General features: G+C 46.8%; 1 protein-coding gene across 2 annotated transcripts; it reads left to right on the forward strand.

The window, feature by feature from the left end:
• The first annotated feature begins 289 nt into the window (after positions 1-289).
• On the forward strand, positions 290-18,918 carry LOC310756467 (uncharacterized protein). 2 transcript variants are annotated; one of them, XM_083600607.1, is made up of 5 exons: positions 290-797; positions 11,168-11,362; positions 11,491-11,617; positions 14,579-14,656; positions 15,027-18,918. In XM_083600607.1, the coding sequence occupies exons 2-5, from the start codon at positions 11,288-11,290 to the stop codon at positions 17,684-17,686; spliced, it is 2,940 nt and encodes a 979-aa protein (XP_083456733.1). In that variant the 5' UTR covers positions 290-797; positions 11,168-11,287; the 3' UTR covers positions 17,687-18,918. The 2 variants fall into 2 exon arrangements, with proteins under 2 accessions (XP_083456733.1, XP_083456732.1); XM_083600606.1 differs by lacking the exon at positions 290-797 and adding an exon at positions 7,534-7,781.
• The last annotated feature ends 4,264 nt before the right edge of the window (positions 18,919-23,182 follow it).

Below are 23,182 nucleotides of genomic sequence, written 5' to 3' on the forward strand. Positions count from 1 at the left end.
GAAGAAGAAGAGTTTGGATTTGATATCCCGCTTTATCACTACCCTAAGGAGTCTCAAAGCGGCTAACATTCTCCTTTCCCTTCCTCCCCCACAACAAACACTCTGTGAGGTGAGTGGGGCTGAGAGACTTCAGAGAGAAGTGTGACTGGCCCAAGGTCACCCAGCAGCTGCATGTGGAGGAGCGGAGATGCGAACCCGGTTCCCCAGATTATGAGACTACCGCTCTTAACCACTACACCACACTGGCTCTTTCCCATACAAAGGCTGTTTCCCATACTATATAGTACCATTGGTCCATGCTTATTCCTGACAGGTCTCTCCAGTGTCTGGCTATGATGTTTCTGACTGCTGAGAGTAGGTGGGTGTGATGGTTTGTGTATGCTCTTCGCAATAAGCACCCTCTGCTCACTCAGAGAGATATTTACAGTTCTTTATTTTACATATGTACAAGCAGCACAGTACAATCATGCATCTGAATCGTCCGGTTCAGATTTGGGGAGTGGTCTTCTCCTGCTTCTCCTCCAATAGAAAAGGCGGGGGAACTTCATGGGACATCTCTGATCCCTGCGCTTTAACCCTCTCCTTTGCATAGGCTCTCCGTCTGTTCCTGAGCTCCCTGTGCGGTGCTGGGGCTCTGCTTCAGCATCAGGGAGCCTTCCCGCCTCCTGGCTCTCCCTCTTCCCCTTCCGTCACTTCCTTTCTGTCTCCTTCTGACTGTTCCCACTCTGACTCTATACCCCCGACTCAAAGGCGTTCCTTGGCAGTCCCGTGACAGTGGGTTATGAGCTCTTTATGATGTGAGTGGGCATTATTGTCTTGGAAGATGTTTAGTAGGGTGACTTCTAATACTTGCTTAGTTATTTTGCATATTTCTTATATGATCGTTGTCTAGAATAGTTGGATTTGGGGCATTCCCGCCAAAGATACCAGCTCTCTATCTTCAGTCTCCTCCACTGATCCCTCTCAAATGTCCCTGTTTAAAATTCCAATGCATATAGTAGGAAGGGAGATGGGTAGCGCTGTGGTTTAAACCACTGTGCCGTGATGGGGTGAGCTCCCGTTGTTCGGTTCCAGCTCCTGACCACCTAGCAGTTCAAAAGCACATCAAAGTGCCAGAAGCGGCTCAGTCATGCTGGCCACATGACCCAGAAAAACTGTCTGAGAACAAACGCTGGCTCCCTTGGCCTGTAAAGCGAGATGAGCGCCGCAACCCCAGAGTCGTTTGCGACTGGACTTAACTGTCAAGGGTCCCTTTACCTTTATAGTAGGAAAGTGCTCTGTTTAGAACAGCTCTACTTTTTATACCCCGCCCTTCTGAACCTCCCAGCCACTCTGGGAGGTTCCCATCAGAATATTAAAAATACGCTAAAACATCAAACATTAAAAACTTCCCTAAACTGGGCTGCCTTCAGGTGTCTTCTAAAAGTCAGATAGTTGTTTATTTCCTTGACATCTGATGGGAGAACGTTTCACAGGGCGGGCACCACTACCGAGAAGGCTCTCTGCCTAGTTCCCTGTAGCTTCACTTATCGCAGGGAGGGAACCGCCAGAAGGCCCTCTGAGCTGGACCTCAGTGTCCGGCTGAACGATGGGGAAGTAAATGCTCCTTCAGGTATACTGGGCCAAGGCCGTTTAGGGCTTTAAAGGTCAGCACCAACACTTTGAATTGTGCTCGGAAACATACTGGGAGCCAGGGATGATCCTTTAGGACTGGTGTTATATGGTCTCGGCAGCCACTCCCATTCCCCAGTCTAGTTGTTGCATTCTGGATTAGTCGTAGTTTCCAGGTCGCCTTCAAAGGTAGCCCCACGGAGAGCGCATTGCAGTAGTCCAAGCTGGAGATAACCAGAGCATACACCACTCTGGCAAGACAGTCAGAGAAGATGTTTGGCACCAGCTTGGCTGCAGGAGTTTCTGGAAAAAGCATACGAGGCATCATCTTACGAACTCCACTCTGGATTTGTGTAGCCTTTTCCTCTCCTGAAGATACCCTGCAAGGCAATGGAGGTTAAGGATCAGACTTCCTTCTCCTAGATGGGCTCCCTTTTCCAGGTGGGTCAGACCCACCTGCCCCTCACTTCCCTCTGCAACAGAAAGCACCTTTTCAACTGTTGGACCCACTCATGATCCTGTCTGCTCAATCTACCAGAGCCTGTTTTTGCATGCAGGGGAAGTCCCCAGCTTGCCAGGGGTTTGATACCCTCACCTGGTTTAGCCAGCTAGTCGAAGCCGTTTCCCAGAGTGTGACCGCTGTCGCCTGCTGGCAGCTTCTAGGAGCCACAGGTGAGAGCTGAGTGCAGGTTGGGGACCAAAATTGGACCAACTACCTGAGAAGGAGCATGACATGTCCCCCACCAGAGGTACTACCCCATACACCCCTTTTTTAACATACCCCAAATATCAGTATTCTGATATATGCAGTATTCTGATGTATGTAGAACCGGAAGGGACCCAGCGGTCATCTAGTCCAACCCCCTGCAATGCAAGAATTTAAGCTAAAGCATCCATGACAGATGGCCACCCAACCTTTGCTTAAAAAACTCCAAGGAAGGAGAGTCCACCTGCTCTTGTGGAACCCCATTCCACTGCTGAACAGCTCTTAACGTCAGAAAGTCCTACCTTCTAGAGCAGGAGAAAACAAGCACATTCTGTCTTCCATGTGACAGCACTTAAGATATTTGAAAATGGCTATTATCTCTCAGTCTCTTCTTTTCCAGGCTAAATATACCCAGCTCCTTCAACTGTTCTTCATAAGGCTTTGTTTCCAGACCTTTGATCATCTTGGTTGCCCTCCTGTGCACATGTTCCAGCTTGTCAACATCCTTCTTAAATTGTGGTGCCCAGAATTGGACAAAGTATTCCAGGTGTGGTCTGACGAAGGCAGAATAGAGTATTACTATTACTTCCTTTAATCTGGACACTAGGCTTCTGTTGATGCAGCCTAGAATAGCATGTTAAGCTTGTGGTCCACCAAGACCCCCAGGGGTGTCCAAACTTTTTTCAAGGAGGGCCAGAGAGTGTTTTTTTTAGGATTTTACCCCAGAAAATAAACTTCCACAGGGGCCGGATTAAACTGACCAGTGGGCCAGATTAGGCCCCTGAAATGGACTTTGGACATGCCTGCCCTAGATCCTTTTCACATGTACTGCTAGTAAGCCAAGTATCCACCATTCTATATTTTTGCATCTGGTTCTTCCTGCTTAAGTGTAGAACCTTACATTTGTCCCTACTGAAATTCATAATCTGGTGTTTCTCTCCCTCCCGCGGCTGGGTCTTCAAAAATCTATTGAACGTGCTTAGTGTGTATTGCAAGCAGGGATGTTTATCCATAAACTATTCTAAGACCAATATTGTGGTTTTTGGTAGGCATACATGGTTCTTAGACCAGCAAGCCATAGAACAAACCTGCATTTTTAGATATCTGGATGTTCTTATTAGTGGAAACCCTTTCATGGAAATGACATATGAAACAGTAAAATCTAAAGCACTGAAAACTATAGGGGCATTGATGGAATTTTATAGGGAAGTCAACCGACTTCTTTTTCAGTATTTCCCTCCCCACAGGATACTTCACCTTTTCTTTCCCTTTGTTGTTTTTCTGTGGGATTGAGCGTTCATAAGTATCAGGACCCTGAAGAGTACATGATTTATTCTCTGACTTGTTTCTCTCTGTTCTTATCAGTCCCTTTCTATTCCCGGACGCCTCTTTTCCTGGTTTCTGCTTGCCTGTTTCTGATGACACCATGGACAACTTTTTCTCCTGTCCTTTGTCTGTTTGGGGGAAAGAAGGAAGAAGGGAAATGTGTTAGGAGTTCAATAATCTGATGAGGGGTCAAAACCAACGACCTGCTTCTCTTCATTCATCACCTCTGGAGTTCTCCTCTTTCCTATTTCCACGCCCTATGGAAACCTCTGAAGACAAAAATACAGCTTTCCAGGAGGCAGGAAACTGGTTCAAATGGCAGTTTGCAAATCTGCAGAGTGCCATGGACCAGGAGTCCACTTTGCCTGCTGAAGAACAGCCTGAAAGAAGAGTGACTCCACCTTCAGCTGAACAGCCTTCAAGGACTCAGAGGAGAAGGCAGCGATGAGAAGCATCTGTCTTCATCCTTCTTAAGCAGAACTGTTGCAAGGAGATAAGGAAAACCTGTTACCCATTCAGGATAGGCTCAAGAATCGACAGACACAGCAGTGGAGAAAAAGAAAGTAAAAATTTATTGCTGAGCAATAAAGACCCAGAGGAATGATTTCCAGAGCCTGGGCCCAGAGCCCTAGGGGCTTTAGGTTTATATACCTTATTCCAAACAGCATTAAACATTACATATTCATATACTGCAGCAAAATCAAACCAATGAACATGGGTGCAGCCCTTCCTATGTCCATGTAAAGATTACTTCTGCTTTTCCATATACCGGTATGTGCATAAGAAATAATGGCCTTTACCCTATTTTCAGCAAACTAGCAGAAAGAGGGGGAAAACCCTTTGGCAGTTGAAGCCAAAATCCCCGCTTCTGTTATCAGGCAGATGCCTTACGTTATGTGGCAAACATCCAATTTCCTGTTTCTCAGGTCGGCGTGACCGTCTCGTGCTATTTTCGTGAGCCTAAGAAGCAGCCTGAGGAATGTTGCCTACAGAATGCAGACGTAGCTAAATATTTATTTACTTTCTGCAAGCACAGAACAGGGCAGAGAGAGACTTTGATTCTTAAAATTTTAAGCACTTCTAGCATTAACAATTAAGCATTTTTACGGTATATGGTTATACATAACGCACAAAGGTAAAGCTCTTCCAGATGGCCTTGCCACAGAACATCAAGCAGCAGTCAGATGCTGGAAACAACGCTTATAGCTCCTGGCCCTACCTTGCTGCTTCCTGCTCGCTTTGACCCTTATCACTATGATCATTGGATTCCCTGACCCCTGGACCATCTGACCATGTGGATTGCTGTTCGTCCGGCCCTAGGTCTGGGCCTGACTTTGGATGCTAGCACCTCAGAGACCCTTCGAGTTGGCTGGTCTCACTCCACTGAGCTCTGAACAGTGCGGCTCAGCAACGAGACTACGGCAAGGTGGAGATTTTGACAGCTGCATGCCCCTGCTCCGATGAGGCCAATCCTGAGGAAATGTTCTCCGCCCCCTAGTAGCTGGCCAGAGAGAAAAGCCCAGTCTTGGGACGCGGGTCTAAACCACTGAGCCTAGGGGTTGCCAATCGGAAGGTTGGCAGTTCGAATCCCCGTGACGGGGTGAGCTCCCGTTGTTCGGTCCCAGCTCCTGCCCACCTAGCAGTTCAAAAGCACATCAAGTGCAAGCAGATAAATAGGTACTGCTCTGGCGGGAAGGTAAACGGCGTTTCCATGTGCTGCTCTGGTTCGCCAGAAGCGGCTTAGTCATGCTGGCCACATGACCTGGAAGCTGTGTGCGGACAAATGCCGGCTCTCTTGGCCTATAGAGCGAGATGAGCACGCAACCCCAGAGTCGTCCGTGACTGGACCTAACGGTCTGGGGTACCTTTACCTTTTTACCATAGCCTAAGCTCCTTCTGGACCGTCTAGAGGGGCTGGGAGCTGGGGGCACTGTTATACGGTGGTTCCGCTCCTTCCTCCTGGGCCGTGTTCAGAAAGTGGTGGTGGGGGGTGAGAGTTCATACCCCTGGGCCCTCACTTGTGGGGTGCCTCAGGGTTCCGTCCTCTCCCCCATGCTTTTTAACATCTACATGAAGCTGCTGGGAGAGATCATCAGGGGGTTTGGACTGGGTGTCCATCAATATGCAGATGATACCCAGCTCTACCTCTCTTTTAAATCAGAACCAGTGAAGGCGGTGAAGGTCCTGTGTGAGTGCCTGGAGGCGGCTGGAGGGTGGATGGTGGCTAATGGATTGAGGTTGAATCCTGACAGGATTCTTGGGGGACAGGGGGCAGGCTGGTGTGGAGGACTCCCTGATCCTGAATGGGGTAACTGCCCCTGAAGGACCAGGTGCGCAGCCTGGGAGTCATTTTGGACTCACAGTTGTCCATGGAGGTGCAGGTCAATTCTGTATCCAGGGCAGCTGTCTACCAGCTCCATCTGGTACGCAGGCTGAGACCCTCCCTGCCCACAGACTGTCTCACCAGAGTGGTGCATGCTTTAGTTATCTCCCGCCTGGACTACTGCAATGCGCTCTACATGGGGCTATCTTTGAAGATGACCTGGAAACTACAACTAATCCAGAATGCGGCAGCTAGGGGTGGCCACCGAGACCACATAACACCGGTCTTGAAAGACCTACATTGGCTCCCAGTATGTTTCTGAGCACAATTCAAAGTGTTGGTGTTGACCTTTAAAACCCTACAACAGCCTCAGCCCAGTATACCTGAAGGAGCGTCTCCACCATAATTCTGCCTGGATGCTGAGGTCCAGCGCCGAGGGCCTTCTGGCAGTTCCCTCATTGCGAGAAGCAAAGCTACAGGGAACCAGGCAGAGGGCCTTCTTGATAGTGGCACCCACCCTGTGGAACGCCCTCCCATCAGATGTCACAGAGATAAACAACTACCTGACATTCAGAAGACATCTGAAGGCAGCCCTGTTCAGGGAAGTTTTTAATGTGTGACATCTTAGTGTATTTTTAGTCTTTGTTGGAAGCTGCCCAGAGTGGCTGGGGAAACCCAGCCAGATGGGCGAGGTACAAATAAATTGTTGTTGTTGTTGTTATTAAACTACAGTTCCCAGGGTTCTTTGGCAGATGCCAGGCCAGCCAAGCAGAATGGGGGGTGGGGGAGATACAACAGTACTTTACAATATACAAAAGTCAAAATGCTGAAACAGCTTAAAACTAAACCATTCTCCGAAGCACCTAGGTAGGCCAATAATGCCAAGGTTGCAGGTTCGATCCCAGTAAGGGACAGCTGCAAATTTCTGTATTGCAGAGGGTTGATCCACAGGGGTGGGGGGTGTCAAGAAGAGCCTATCATGAAGCGTGGATACCTAGGAAGGGGGGGGGGAGTCTCTTCGCCGTCCTTTTGTTTTTGCTCGTCGTTGGTCGGGGGGGTGGGTGGGAAGGAGCTTGTTTTCCTTCTGTCACCTAGTTCAACTACGGCCATTTCCCTCCGCAACAAAGCTCGTCCTCCCGCTCATCCCGTGCAGGAAACGAGAGGGGGCGTCAAACAATTTTGTGCAATGCAAAAAAAATTAAAAAATTGTGCAATGCAAAAAAATGTTGCGCAATGCAAAAAAGGCAACTTTTTAGTTGCATCCACATTGCATGGATCAGATCCCCCATCCCGCCTTCCCCCCATTATCACCCCCCCCCAAATCTGCGCCTTTACTTCTTTGCCCTCCCCAGGAGCCGGCCTCCCCCTCAGTCCAAGGGACCTGATCTCGCGGGTTTCCCCTACCAGGAAAAAGAGTGGAGGGGTATCCTCTGAAGTCTCTCCTCCCCTCTCTTAAAATCTCCCGCCTTAGAGGACCCATCCCCTACTCTTCCCTACCCCCCCCCCCCGCCGCTTGGAAACAACCTCCGAACAGCGCTCCCTGCAGCTTTGGGAACCATGGCAGCGACACTTCGGGTTCCCTTTCGAACGCGGCGCCCCATAGAGCTACGAAGGCAGAGCCGCCCCTCCAGCTTGTGATCTGCGGGTGGGAGCAGACAGTGGTTCCGCCACCGGTTTCTGCTCGCAGGGAGAGGGAGATCTCGCCCTTCCCTCTGGCTCAATGACCTCCGGCTACTCGAGAGGCGGGGAGGGGTCTTAACCCGCCTTCCCCGGAAGAGGAGCAGGCCTGGAGAGGAGCAGGAAGAAGGGAAAGAGGTGCAACACGTTTGGGGTGTAATTTTGCATTGCTGGGGGGTGGTGAGGGGGAAGGGTTTGGGGGGGGCGTGAATGGGAGAAAAGTAGGAAGGAGCGCCCCCTCCCCCTGGGACGTCGATCCAGGCCACCCTCCCTGAAAAGTATGGTCTCTCCACCCCATCCAGAGGAGCCAGGTCCTGGGGGGGTCCCTTCGATTACCCCCATAAAATATTTGAGGGGACAGCTACCACTAACCCAAGTGGATGGGCATTGCCATTCAAATGGGTGTGTGTGTGAGCCGTGTCATGTGATTGATTGTGCAAAGTGGGGCTTGCCTGCTCCTCCTATTTATCATCTATCTGTCTGTCTATCTTAACCCATGTTTGAACACAGGAATGGATTCTGAGACTTGCATTTGGTGCAGGGATATGAAATGGTTTAGGGACTTAAAAGCCTTCTAAATAATCTCAAGGCTGGATGAATCAAATAAATGGCCCCTGTCCAGCTCACTAGGGGAAGAACATGCATCCCCACCACCACCAGCAGGTTTTGATGCTTTTTCTTTCCGAAAAGGGGATATTCTCCAGATACCCTCTTGGGAGTTTGTTGGAGAGGGAGATCAAAGCCTCCATGTGTGTGGGGGGGGGATCTGGACTCTCTTGCAGGATTGGCTCAGCTCAGGGATGCTGAGGGTCTTTTTCTGCTGGGGCTGCCAGCCTCATTCTCGTCCGCCTTGAAAACATCCAGATTGACAGGGGAAAACCTCTTAGCGTTAAAGGGGTTCCAAAGCCCACCACTTGGGCAGTGCTCACACAACAACCCTGTGAGGTTGGCCAGGATGATAAGCAGAGTAAAATGTAGTGGTTGGAACAGGAGAGGGGAGCGTTCTTCAGCCAGAGGGCCACATCCACTCCCTTAGCAGCCTTCCAGGGGCCACTTCCATTTGTGGGCGGGGCCAGAGACAAAAGTGGGTGGAGCTAGGGATGTGACTGAGCTTTGTCCAGTAGGTACAGTGGTACCTCTGGTTACGTACTTACGTAATTCGTTCCGGAGGTCCGTTCTTAACCTGAAAATGTTCTTAACCTGAAGCACCACTTTAGCTAATGGGGTCTCCCACTGCTGCCGCGCCGCCGGAGCACAATTTCTGTTCTCATCCTGAAGCAAAGTTCTTAACCCGAGGTACTATTCCTGGGTTAGCGGAGTCTGTAACCTGAAGCGTCTGTAACCCAAGGTTACATATGGGTTACGATATGGATGCAATGCAGCTGCAAATTGCTAGCTTGAAAACATCACATGATGTTGGGACTGTTCCGTGGGAAACAGAGGGACAGTCAGTTCGCAGTGCGAAGCACCGGAATTAGCTCAGAGTGTAATATGAGCTCTTCCTCTTGTTCCTGTACAGGAAGTACAGGAAGTGTTTGTTCTCTCGACTGCTGGAGCTTGAAGAGAGCAGTCATGTTTTCTGTAATGCTGCAAAGACAGAAATAAAAGCTTGTAGAAACGTTTCTGTCTATCTCCTTTTCCCTGCCGGGAGACCAGGGGAAGGAGGGGGGGTGTTTTTCTCACGCTGAGAAGAATCGCCTATCGAGACCTAGCCTGGATCTTACTGGGGAATGCAGCCAGGGAGGTCAACAAGGAGATTAACCCGGGTGCCTGGGAGAGTTGCCAGTTTCTCCTGATAAAGGCTTGAATTCCGACAGGTACCACTGTATATTCATTCAAAGGATCCTTTCCGGCCACGTAAAAGCCGTCAGCAAGGACTCAGGGCAGCGATGGAGAGGGCGTTTGGCTTGGGGAGATTCCTGAGTGCTGGATGGAGAGGACTCGAGGGCTGGATTTTGGCCTAGGGTGCCAACATCACCAAACTTTGTATCTCCTTCCCCCAGTCCTAGTTTGACCTGAGAGTGCTCTCAAGCACCCCACCTCACACACCAGCTTGTACGGCGCTTCTGCATCCTGGTTCCCTCCGGATATCAGTTTTCTTCCAACCAGAGACGGGTAATAATTTACAAGGTTGCTTTATTTCTTTATTAGAAATATTTGCAAAGGTCAGAAAATGGTTTGCCAGATGGCTGTCTGGAGGAAACGAAAAGCGAGGTCTATAGATATATGAGTGTCTGGAAGAGGTTGGAGGATGGATGGCGGCAAACAGATTGAGGTTGAATCCTGACAAGACTGATGTACTGTTTGTGGGGGGGCAGGTGGGGGGACTCCCTGGTCCTGAGTGGGGTAACCGTGCCTCTGAAGGACCAGGTGTGCAGCCTGGGAGTCATTTTGGACTCACAGCTGTCCATGGAGATGCAGGTCAAAATCTGTGTCCAGGGCAGTTATCTACCATCTCCATCTGGTATGCAGGCTGAGACCCTACCTGCCCACAGACAGTGTCCACAGAGTGGTGCATGCCCTGGTTATCTTCCGCTTGGACTACTGCAATGCGCTCCATGTGGGGCTACCTTTGAAGATGGCTTGGAAACTACAACTAATCTAGAATGTGGCAACCAGACTGGTGAATGGGAGTGGCCACCAGGACCATATAATACCAGTTCTGAAAGACCTACATTGGCTCCCAGTACGTTTCCGAGCACAATTCAAAGTGTTGGTGCTGACCTTAAAGCCCTAAAAGGTCCTGTAGACCTGAAGGAATGTTTTCACCCCCATCGTTCAGCCCAGACACTGAGGTCCAGTGCCGAGGGTCTTCTGGCAGTCCCCTCACCGCGAGAAGTGAAGTTACAGGGAACCAGGCAGAGGGCCTTCTTGGTAGTGGCACCCGCCCTGTGGAATGCCCTCCCATCAGATGTCAAGGAAATAAACAACTACAGTGGTACCTCTGGCTGTGAACGAGATCCGTTCCGGAGGCCCGTTTGCAACATGAAAAGAGTACAACCTGCAGCAGCGCGTCTGCGCATGCATGGGTTGTGATTTGGTGCTTATGCGCGAAGCACGATTTAGCGCTTATGCACATGCGCGAGCAGCGAAACCCAGAAATAACCCTTTCTGGTACTTCCGGGTCACCGCAGGACGTAACCTGAAAGAACGAAACATGAAGCAAATGTAACATGAAGTATGACTGTATCCGACTTTTAGAAGACATCTGAACGCAGTCCTGTTTAGGGAAATTTTTAATGTCTAATGTTTTACTGTTTTTATGTGCTGTAAGCTGCCCAGAGTGGTTGGGAAAACCCAGCCAGATGGGCAGAGTATTATTATTATTATTATTATTATTATTATTATTATTATTAAGAGTAACCTTTCTTTATGTGTTTAGAATTTGATCCTAAAACTTTACTAACTTGTGTATCTGGATGAACATACGCTAAATGTCCCCTAAAGGCTGAGACAGTTTTTAATACTATAAACCTTCTGTACATAGGATGACATGTCACCTGTTCCCTGTCTCTCTCCTGCAGACCCTGCAATGGCACCACTTGAGAGCTGCTTCCTGCTTTGAAGTACATCGTGACAACAGCTGAGAGAGTCCCAGAAGTGGCCAAGTTTACGCCTCCTCCAAATCGCCTACAGGCAGCGCAATGGCCTCAGAGGCACTGTTTGTACAGTCTCTTCTCAGAGGTGGCGAGGAAAGAGGAGCCAGGCAGCTTCCTCAGGTAGGGAAAGAGCAAGGGAGCAGGGAGGAGGGAAGAGGCACAGATGGGACCACCCAGCCTCCCTCTGTGTTGAGTGGGGATGATGGGGATCTAAGAGAAGCTCTGTTTTCTTCCTCTTCTTCTTCCAGGCCCTCTTGGCCTTTGAGGAGGTGGCTGTGTTTTTCACGGAGGAGGAGTGGGCTCTGCTGGATCCAGGCCAAAGAGCTCTGCACAAGGAAGTCATGGAGGAGAATTATGAGATGGTGACCTCTCTAGGTAAGGATGCATTTTTTATTCCTCTTGGCTGGTAGACGTTGGAGACGTGAATTTGCTGCTTGTGCCATTTAATCATGCAGTGTAGGAAGAACATAATAGCCTGTTGGGTCAGGCCAGTGCAGTGGTCCATTTGGCCTGCTTCCTGTTTTCATAGCGCCCAACAGATGCCTGTGGGAAACCCGCAAGCAGGATACGAGCACAAGAGCAACTTTCCCCTCGCCTCTTGACTGGTCCAACCCTTCAATGCAGGAATACGCACCTGTCCCGTTCAGGGATCGAACCTGCAAGCTTGCCGTTATCAGCTCCATTCTCTTTATTTGTTTTTATTTTTTAAAACATCATTTTTAATTACATTTGAGTGTAGATTGGTTTCAGCTAGGGCCAGGGCCTTTTCAGCACTGGCCCCGACTTGGTGGAACGCTCTGTCCCAAGAGACTAGGGCCCTGCAGGATTTGACATCTTTCCACAGGGCCTGCAAGGCGGAGCTGTTCCGCCTGGCCTTCGGCTTAGACTCACTCTGACCCCTTATATGGGATTTGGTATATAAATTTTCCCTTGGCTTTTTTGCTGGCCCATGTAGGACCAGCATGGATAGCTGGCTCGGGTGAATATCAGATGTTTCCTCCCTTTATGGTCTTGATTTATGGGCTACTACTAAAATGAGTTTGACCAAACTGTGGGAGGCAGTGGAAGACAGGAGTGCCTGGCGTGCTCTGGTCCATGGGGTCACGAAGAGTCGGACACGACTAAACGACTAAACAACAACAACAACAACTAAAATGAGGCTGCATTTTAAGCTGTATTTTAATTGTTTGGTTGTTGTTGTTTGTTTTTGTTTTTTCTATTACATTTTATTGTAATTCATCTTTGGTTTTACCCAGCCGGAGAGGGCGGGGTATAAATAAAAATTTATTATTATTAAATTTATTATTGTTTTATAAAAAAATATGATTGATACATTCATTTGACTATGCTGGCATCTATTTTGAAGTGTTGCTCAGAGAAAAATAAGGAGCCCCATTAATCTTTGAGCTGATCAGGTGCTCTGATGAAAAATCAGATAGCAAGGTCCAGGAGAGAATAATACATGGTAAATGAATCCGCCACAGAAATTCCAAGCCCTTGCATGTTGGCCACGTGCGTAAGCTTCTCGTCTAGCACCGAGCAGGGTATTAACTGCTCAGAACACTCTCAAAGAAGCACAATATGGCCCCATGCTGGTTTCAGCTGCCTCCAGAACAGAGGTGTTGACAGACAGCTAAAATGGGCAGTACCTTTATCTTCCAGCAGTGCAACACTGCCACAGACGTGGCCATGACAAAGACAGCTGACCTTGAGTTTTATTTTATTAGGCCCAGAACTTCATATCTCACTATCCGCCTTACTTCTCTAGACTTTGTCTCCTGCAAAGGTTAATTCAGGTCCTGGAATTTGCCCTATGTCCTCTGTTGTGTTATAATTTGTTCAGCTTCTCTGCAATCTCCTTCACAACTCCTTTGACTCTCTTGCCACCCAAGTTTCCAGCTGCCTCCCTAGACAGTTTCCTGCTAGTGATATTTAAATAACTTAAATCATATTTAAATCACTTCTTGTCGTTGGCCTTGGTATGTTTCTAGCAGTGCGTTCCTCAGTGTCTTTTCTAGCATCCCTTTCTGTCTGTTGGCACCTTTTCTTGCCAGAGTTTGTGTTCCTTTTTGTTCTCTTCATTTGGACAAGATTTCAGCTTTTTGAAGGAAACCTTCTAGTCTCTCGCTGCTTCTTTGTCTCTGCTAATTAACCGTCCCTGTGATCTCTATGCCGTCCTGGTACCTTTCCTGATCTGCAGTATAAAATCAAGCGGAATGATTTACCAACTTCCTTTTTACCAGCCTCCTCATTAGGGGGAAGTTTTTTTTTCTGAAGTGAAACCATGTTGCATTTCCCTGGTATCGACCATTTATACTTGCATTTCAAGTAATTAACCAGTCTTCCCTTATTCTTCTTGTGCGTGTGAACTTCTTATGGGCATAACATTATGGGGTAAATACATAATACATTATAAACCCACACTTTGTAATAGCAGGGACCACACAGGCCCCTCCTAGTCATGTGGTGCATATTTATAGCATCTCAATAAAGTGGTACCTCTGGATGTGAACGGGATCCATTCTGGAGCCCTGTTTGCATCCTGAAGCGAATACAACCCGTGTCTGCGCTTACACAGGTTGCGATTCGCCACTTCTGTGCATGCGTGTGATGTCATTTTGAGCGTCTGTGCATGGGCGAGCGGCGAAACCCAGAAGTAATGCGCTCCGTTACTTCTGGGTCGTTGCAGAGCGGAACCCGAAAAGGCTTAACCTGAAGCGACTTCAACCCGAGGTATGACTGTGACGTTAACATATGAAAGAGTGCTGGAGGTGAAATAGTTAAACAGGTTACCCAGTCAGGACCCAGGGGGTGGAGTCAGTGGGACTATAAAACCAGCTCTGGGAGGGGCAAAGAGAAGAGTTCGTTGAGGAGTTCGTTGGGAGTTGGGTGGTTGGTTGGAGTGGGAGTGAATTGAGATGGAGTTTGTGGGTAGGTTAGTGTAGCGAAATAGGCTGAGTCAGGAACAGTTAGGGGCTAGGCAGACAAGTAAATAGTGAGTGACAGCAGGTACCGGAAGTTATAGGTCTGGATAGGCACCCCATGAATGTAATTGACTGATACTGTTTAAGAAACCACGCACTTGTTAAACTGCAATAAATAAACAAAAGTTTATGTTTCAATTTAACCCTGACTGGACTCAGTATTCTCGGCAGCGAGAAATAAAGTGGTGGCACAGGGATCAATAGACGGTGAAACGTCCAGGGACCCTGTGTGATCGCCACAATGACAGTACATAATCCCTTTCCTTGGCTTTGAACTCGTAGATATGGATCGATTAGAATGGCTGGATGTTTTGTGATCAAAGGTATCTAACACTGTCTATTTCCTTGAAAGAATCTGATCTCCGTTGCTGTTGGGAAGAAGGACACGATCCATTTCTCCAGGATCTCAAAGAAGGGGAGACCTCAGCAGGTAGGTACTTAGCTGTGTTCTGGGGTTCTTTTTCTTCTGGAAAGAGAGGAAGGAGACGTCTGTTGCCTTTATGTCTTGCTTCTGGGTTCCTGTCCGCATCTACTTGGCCCATGTAGGGCTCTTGGAATAACCCACAAGGACAAATGTGGACCCCAGAGCTTCTCCAGCTAGTCCTTGGGACTGTGCCCCCCCTCACTACATGACACATATCCCTTGCTAACCTCAGATTCAGCTGGGCATGGAAAGGAGAAGGGGAAGATGCTTGAAAATGGTAAAATCAGAATAGCAGAGAAATGGGCCCGATTCATAGTGTCTGCTTCTACCTTGCAATTTGAATGACCTTTTCTTTTTCTCCTTCCCCTCCGAAAAGGTAACGGGCAAAACAGGGAAAAAAATGGGGAGCCATCCATGGTGTCATCAGAAAATGTAGAGCAAGAAGCATGGAAAGAGACTTTTGTAGATCAAGGAGCACCCCAAAAGCATGAAGGAAACATGTTGAAGAGTGGGGGAATTAAATCCTCGGCTACTGAGGACATCAGTGTCCATGTACCCCTGAGTTCACAGGAAGATCACACAGGAAACACTGGGAAAGCATGTCTAGAACGCAGCAAACTATATAGTCACCCAACTCAATTTAATGTACGTTACAACATCCACGCAGAAGAGAAACCACTGAAATGTTTGAAGTGTGGAAAGAGCTTCAGTCATAGTAAAACTCTTACTCAACATCAAAGAACTCACACAGGGGAGAAACCGTTCAAATGCCTAGAGTGTGGAAAGAGCTTCAGTCGCAGTGGAACTCTAACTCAGCATCAAACAACGCACACAGGGGAGAAGCCATTTAAATGCAGTGAGTGTGGAAAGAACTTCAGTGGCATTAGTAACCTTACTAAGCATCTAAAAACCCACACAGGGAAGAAGCCATATAAATGCAAGGAGTGTGGAAAGAGCTTCACTCATAGGAACACCCTTACTTTACATCAAAGAACCCACACAGGGGAGAAACCGTTCAACTGCATGGAGTGTGGAAAGAACTTTACTCATAAGAATACCCTTACTTTACATCAAAGAACCCACACGGGGGAGAAACCGTTTAAATGTATAGTGTGCGGAAAGAGTTTCAGACATGGTGGAAGCCTTAAGTTACATTACACAACTCACACAGTGGAGAAACCATTTAAATGCAAGGAATGTGGAAAGTGCTTTAGTTGGAGAGGTTACCTTTATTCACATCGAAGAACCCATACAGGAGAGAAACCTTACACATGTATTGAGTGTGGAAGGAGCTTTACCCAGAGTGGAAACCTTACTGCACATCAAAGAATCCATACAGGGGAGAAACCATTTAAATGTATGGAGTGTGGAAAGAGCTTTTGTGGGAAAGGTGACCTTACTCAGCATCAAAGAACGCACACCGGGGAGAAACCATTTAAATGCATGGAGTGTGGAAAGTGTTTCAGTAGCAGTGGGTATCTTAATGTACATCAAAGTACACACACAGGGAACAAACCATATGCGTGCATAGAGTGTGGAAAGAGTTTCAGCACAAGTGGAAACCTTAGATTCCATCAACAAACCCACACAGGGGAGAAACCATTTAAATGCATGCAGTGTGGAAAGGGTTTCAGTCAGAGCGGAAGACTTATTGCACATCAAATCACCCACACAGCGGAGAAACCATTTAAATGTATGGAGTGTGGAAAGAGCTTTTGCCAGAAAGGAAGCCTTATCGCACATCAAAGAACCCATACTGGGGAGAAGCCATTTAAATGTATGGAGTGTGGAAAGGGATTTAGCCAGAAGGGAAGACTTACTGCACATCAAATAACCCACACAGGGGAGAAACCATTTAAATGTATGGAGTGTGGAAAGAGTTTTAGTCAGAGTGGAAACCTTGCTTCACATCAGAGAACCCATACAGGAGCAAAACCTCACAGATGTATGGTGTGTGGAAAGAGTTTTGGTTCAAGGCATAACCTTACTGTGCATGACAGAATCCATACCAGTGAGAAACTACTGAAATGTATGGAGTGTGGAATGACCTTTAGCCAGAGCAGAAGCCTTATTGCACATCAAAGAACCCACACAGGGGAGAAACCATTTAAATGTATGGAGTGTGGAAAGAGCTTCAGTCGCAATTACTATCTTACTTTGCATCAAAGAACCCATAGAGGAGAGACACCATATAAATGCATGGAGTGTGGAAAGAGCTTCTGTGATAGGGGGAGCCTGAAATCGCATCAAAGAATCCACACTGGGGAGAAGCCATTTAAATGCATGGCATGTGGCAAGAAGTTCCCTAGGAGTAGTGCCCTTACTGTGCATCAAAGAATCCACACAGGGGAGAAACCATTTCAATGCAGAGAGTGTGGAAAGAGCTTCCGTAGGACTAGTGACCTTACTGTGCATCAAAGAACCCATACAGGGGAGACACCCTACAAATGCATGGAGTGTGGAAAGAACTTCTGTGATAGGGGAAGCCTCAAATCACATCAAAGAATCCACACAGGGGAGAAACCGTTTAAATGCATGGAGTGTGGGAAGAACTTTCGTAGGACTTGTGACCTTACTGTGCATCGAAGAATGCACACAGGGGAGAAACCGTTTAAATGCATGGAGTGTGGAAAGAGCTTCAGTCAGGGAAATAGACTTACTTTACATCAAAGAATCCACACGGGAGAAAAACCCTTTAAATGCATGGAATGTGGAAAGAACTTCAGTCAGAGAAGTAAACTCACTTTACATCAAAGAATCCACACAGGGGACAAACCATTCAAGTGCATGGAGTGTGGAAAATGCTTCACTCAGAGGAGTAAACTTACTTTACATCAGAAAATCCACACAGGCGAAAAACCATTTACATGTATGGAGTGTGGGAAATGCTTCAGTCAGAAGAGTAATCTTACTTTACATCAAAGGACCCACAGTGGGGAGAAACCATTTAAATGTATGGAATGTGGAAAGTGCTTCAGTCAGAGGAGTAATCTTACTTTACATCAAAGAACCCACACAGTGGAGAATTCGCATTAATGTATGGAGTATTGAAAGAGGTTCACTTGTTCTTACCCTCTTATTTTACATCAAATAATCCACACTGGGGAGCCACATTTACACATGGAGTGTGGAAAGAACTTCAGCTGGGAGAGGTGACCTTACTAAGCATCAAAGAACCCACACAGGATAGAAGCCATTTAAATGCATGGCATGTGGAAAGAATCTCTCTAAGCCTCAGATCCCATCGTCCAATCCAACCGGGGAGAAACTCTTTAAATGTATGGCACATCAAAAGAGTTTCAGACATAGTGGAAGCCTTAACTTCTATCCAAAACCCATGCTGGGGAGAAATTCATGAGTGTGGAAGGAAGCATGTTATGGGAAGTCTCAAATCACACCACAAAACCCACACCATGGAGAAACCCTCTAAGTGAATGGAATAGGAAAAGAGCTGCAGTGGGAGCAGGAAACCTTACTGTACATGGAAGAACCAAGGGAGGCATGAAACTACAGTGTAGAAACAAGAACTTTGGGGCAGCTGGACATGTATTGACTAGAGTCTCCATCATCAGATGCTGCGTAGAGAGTATGCTTTGGCCCAGCCATGCCGCCATGGCCTATAGTGGGATGGAAGGCTGACAATGGACGTGTCCATTGGCTCTGGTCCACCAGAGGCTACCCTGAAAAAGCTCTCAGATCATCGTGAGTTGCCCAAAGAAAAAAATGAAGTTTTTCTTGGGCAATGAATTAGTTGTTATAAGTATTTTTTTTTATCTCCTCCTTTATTTTTTCATTTCATTTTTCATTTTATTATATTACAGATATTTTAACAAAGAAATGACATAATCAATTTATAACACCAAATCTTAATATCAACCCTCTCCCCTCCCTTTCTGCAGTTACTTATGTTATCTCTTTTACTACTGCATATGCAATTCAAACCTTTTTACAGTATGAACTTTTTCTTTTATATTCTATTTAACTTTCACTGCACGTTTTTATATCAGTCCTGGCAATGATTTTACGTTGTTTACAATGATCCTTCAGATAGTCCATAAATTCTATACTAAAACATCTTCCTTCTTGATTTCTTATTCTTTCAGTAAGTTCCTGCATACTCCATCAATTTTTGTTGCCAGTCCTCTGTGGTTGGAACTGTTTCTTCTTTCCATCTCTGGGCATATATCATTTGAGCAGCCGTAGTAGCTTACATAAACAATTTTTTCTGTTATTTGGGTACTACTAAACCAGTTATTCCTAATAGAAAAGCTTCTGGGTTTTTTTTTAACAAAAGTTATCTTCGACAGTTTTTCCAGCTCATTGATTTATATCATTTCCTTTTATTTATTCTGAAATTTTATTTATTATTTTATTAGACTTCAGTATTTTATTAATTTTGTATCTTGCGTTTTCCTTGATGTTTATCCTGGACACCAGTTTGACCTTGGGTCTAACCTGTCTCCAAGACCAGAGGATATTGTTCCCTGGGATTAACCTCTGTTGGCAGCTTCTGCTAAATTAAGACGTCGCTCTGGGAATATAGAAGCATTAGATTACAGGAGGGGTGGAATTTAGCTGGGTGAATGCATGTACTTAGCTATGGTTAAATTCATAGTTACTGTATTTTTCGCTCTATAAAACGCACCAGACCACAAGACACACCTAGTTTTTGGAGGAGGAAAACAAGAAAAAAAATATTCTGAATCTAAGAAGCCAGAACAGCAAGAGGGATCGCTGCACAGTGAAAGCAACAATCCCTCTTGCTGTTTTGGCTTCTGGGATAGCTGCGCAGCCTGCATTTGCTCCATAAGACGCACACACATTTCCTCTTACTTTTTAGGAGGGAAAAAGTGAGTCCTATAGAGCGAAAAATACGGTAATTTTAATCCCCTGAGATAGATTATAGCTTGCAGGTAATGCCCACTTTACCAGATGCTTTCATAGATTGAATTTCACAACTTCTTTCTCCCAAAGTGTTTATTTAATCAATGTGTTGTATAGTGTTATTTTTAAAAGAATGGTAGATTATTGCACCTTAAATAAAATTAATTGCATTCACTTTTATTATGCTGGCGATTTTTAAAAAATAATTTCCCCAAACGTGATTTCGAGCAGTTTACCCCCTCAGCCAACACCTAGGTGTCTATATCAGCTGATTGCAGAAGCTGAAATGGGTCACACAACACATCACCCGTCATGAAACTAGGAATTGTCACGAAACTGGTAGTGGCACCTGCCCTGTGGAACGCCCTCCCATCAGATGTCAAGGAAATAAGCAGCTATCTTATCTTTAAAATACATCTGAAGGCAGCCCTCTCTAGCGAAGTTTTTAATATTTAATGCTGTATTGTTTTTAACACTCGATTGGGAGTCGTCCAGAGTGGCTGGGGAAACTCAGCCAGATGGGCGGGCTATAAATAAATAAATAAGTAAATAATCTGGGAGCTGCAATAATTGCAGAGATAAGGTCACTCTGAGCTTGGTATAAGAGGAGGTACCTGAACCATTATACCCATCTGGTTTCCGAAAGGCCCCAAAGAGGATGAGGATGACTGGAGAGAGCGTGGGCAGGGAGCAAAATACACAGGTCCCCCACCCCACCCCTGCCCAGCACCAAGGGGGTGAAATATTCAGTTCTCTGATGGCAAAAGCACAACACTTTAGTTCCTAGAGAGGCAAAACGTTTTTTGTTGTTCTTTTTTAAAGGAGGGGGACAGGCAGTATTGAAGGTGGAGGGCATCCTCATCAAATTATTGGGAGAAAAACAGGCCCTACTGGAGAGACAGTGGGAGGAGCAAAATTCACAAGGTGCCCCCCCCCCGCCCAAACACCAAGCGGAAGAAATTGTCAGTTCTCTGTTGGCAAAAGCACGAAACTTTGGTTCCTAACGAGAGAAAACACTTTTGCTGTTCTTTCTGTTGCCAGTCTAGTCCTCCCTGGCGGTAGAGGGGGTGGTATGCCAGTGGAGTGGGGGGGGGGACTTGGTGCAGAGGAAGCAGCCTTGGTAGGGAGAAGAAAGGTGTGCCCAATATTTGATCCCATCCCTGAGAGCAGCTGGAGCCCCCAAACCACCTCAGGATGGGCAAGGATGATTTGTGAGGAGGGGGCACACTTCCAGTGATGATGGGATTCTGAAATCTTGAACTTGCCGGGCAGCAGTGGGGGGAGGGCCTATGGGTGTTGAAATTAGGCCAGAATGCAGCATTGCATTTTACAAAATAGGACTCTGGCTGTTTTTATTGGGTGTGTCATGCTGGTCTCCTATGTTCTCTGAACTTTCCCTGTCATCTTCTAGCAGTAGCAGCCACCCGCATTCATTGGACAGGAAGACAGGCTTCCGTCAAGACTGTAATCACTAGATTACTTAAAAATCTAAATCCCTCCAAGGTGAAATGAAGGCCACTGGAATCAAAGACCTCTTCATCTTATTGATGACGAGGGTGAAGACTGTCTCACTTGGCTACGAGAGATCGCCATAGAAGAAGATGATTATTAAATTGTGAATAGGATTCATGCTGTCTTGACCTAGAATAAAGAGAGACCCAGGGTGTAGCTAAGGATTAACAAGGTCTATGCACAAGAGTCTTGCTATCGCCTCTGAGGACATCAGCTTTGACACCACAATACCTCTAGCGCATATTGAACCTAGGCATTTAAGAAACAAGGAAAGCAAACAAAATGAAAACACCAAGAAAAAGTGGAAAGACAGTTTCCTGTGGGCTTAGCTTAGGGGATAGTTGAGAGATGAATTTGGAATCCAGCAGATAAGATCCAGAAAAATCCAGATGGTAGGAACAGGGTGGAAAATGCCACTTTGTTTTCTAAGTTTTCTAAGACAAAAGACCTTGTCAGCATTTTTTTCTTCCCTTGTTCCAGAGTCTAGACCCGTGGTTCCCAACGTGGGGCACACGCCCCACATGGGGGCAATTCGAGAATGAGTTATTAACCTTTTGGCTTCCTCCATGTGAATAGGAGTTCACTTTTTGAATAATAAGGATTATATGTCACAGGGGGGAGGAGGCATTAGGATTTTAAATAATAATAATAATAATAATAATAATAATAATAATAATAATAATAATTTATTATTTATACCCCGCCCATCTGGCTGGGCTTTCCCAGCCACTCTGGGCAGCTTCCAAAAAAATATTAAAATGCTGTAATACATCAAATATTAAAAGCTTCCCTAAACAGGGCTGCCTTCAGATGTCTTCTAAAAGTCTGGTAGTTGTTGTTCTCTTTGACATCTGGTGGGAGGGCGTTCCACAGGGAGGGCGCCACTACCGAGAAGGCCTTCTGCCTGCAGGGAGGGAACCGCCAGAAGGCCCTCGGTACTGGACCTCAGTGTCCGGGTAAAATGATGGGGGTGGACACGTGGGGGGAGGTGGGGCACGGCCAGAAAAAGTTGGGAACCACTGGACTAGGTAGAGACAGGCTTTTCTGCCCCCACTGTCCCCAGGTAACATTTAAGGCTACTTCAGCGGATTTGTCTAATCATCTTTAAAAGCCACCCAACTTGGTGGCCATCACTGCTTCATGCAAGAGCAAGCTTCATAGTTTGATTATACGCCTTGTGAAGGAGGACTTTCTTCTGTCCGTCTTCCATCTTCCAACATTCAGATTCCTTGGAGGTCCATGAGTTCTAGTTTCTAGGCTTGCAGGTATAGGGCGATATAATAAAAACAACAACCACAACTTCTCTCTCCACTTATACCCAGCTTTTGCAATGCTTCAATCTGGGACTGGGTAAAAGGCGGATCCAGCTGATTTTAAACGGATCCTCATGAATTCATGTGATTTTTTTCATTCAAATTAAATAAAACCACCATGATACTGTAGACCATGTCTTAGTAAGGTAAAGGTAAAGGGACCATTAGGTCCAGTCGTGGCTTTATTGGCCGAGGGAGCCAGCGTTTGTCCGCAGACAGCTTCTGGGTCATATGGCCAGCATGACTAAGCCGCTTCTGGCAAACCAGAGCAGCGCACGGAAACGTCGTTTACCTTCCCACCGGAGCGGTACCTATTTATCTACTTGCACTTTGACGTGCTTTCAAACTGCTAGGTTGGCAGGAGCAGGGACCGAGCAATGGGAGCTCACCCCATCGCGGGGATTCACACCGCCGACCTTCTGATCAGCAAGTCCTAGGCTCTGTGGTTTAACCCACATTGCCACCTGCGTCCCTGCAGACCATGTCTTAGTCTGTAGGCAGCATCAAAAGAATCACACATTCACTGTTTAGTGGGGCCACAATGGCGCAAAAACATGGTTAAAAAAACACGGATCCTCATGATTTTTGCACTAGATCAGCCCGAAGTCACCATCAGATCAAACATCATAGCCATGGGCACAGCATGCACCACAAAAATCACGGATCCACGCCTTCCTGGCGACACCGTGGCCCAAAAATCCCCTTCAATCTCAGCTCTTTTCGGCCCTTCGTCCAGCACTCTGTGTCTGTGTATGTTTGCGTGCTCGTGTGTGTGTGCGCGCGCCCCATCACTTCCGGTTCCCACTCGAACGCAGGCAGGAGT

This window comes from Podarcis filfolensis (assembly GCF_964270895.1).
Source record: "Podarcis filfolensis genome assembly, chromosome: 2".
NCBI classification, from domain to species: Eukaryota; Metazoa; Chordata; class Lepidosauria; order Squamata; family Lacertidae; genus Podarcis; species Podarcis filfolensis.

Excerpts from the sequence above, each read along its gene's own strand:
- LOC310756467 (XM_083600607.1), top strand. The coding sequence starts at position 11,288 with ATGGCCTCAGAGGCACTGTTTGTACAGTCTCTTCTCAGAGGTGGCGAG. Across the intron at positions 11,363-11,490 it reads GAGCCAGGCAGCTTCCTCAG|GCCCTCTTGGCCTTTGAGGA; the intron begins GTAGGGAAAGAG and ends TTCTTCTTCCAG. Across the intron at positions 14,657-15,026 it reads AGAAGGGGAGACCTCAGCAG|GTAACGGGCAAAACAGGGAA; the intron begins GTAGGTACTTAG and ends CCCTCCGAAAAG.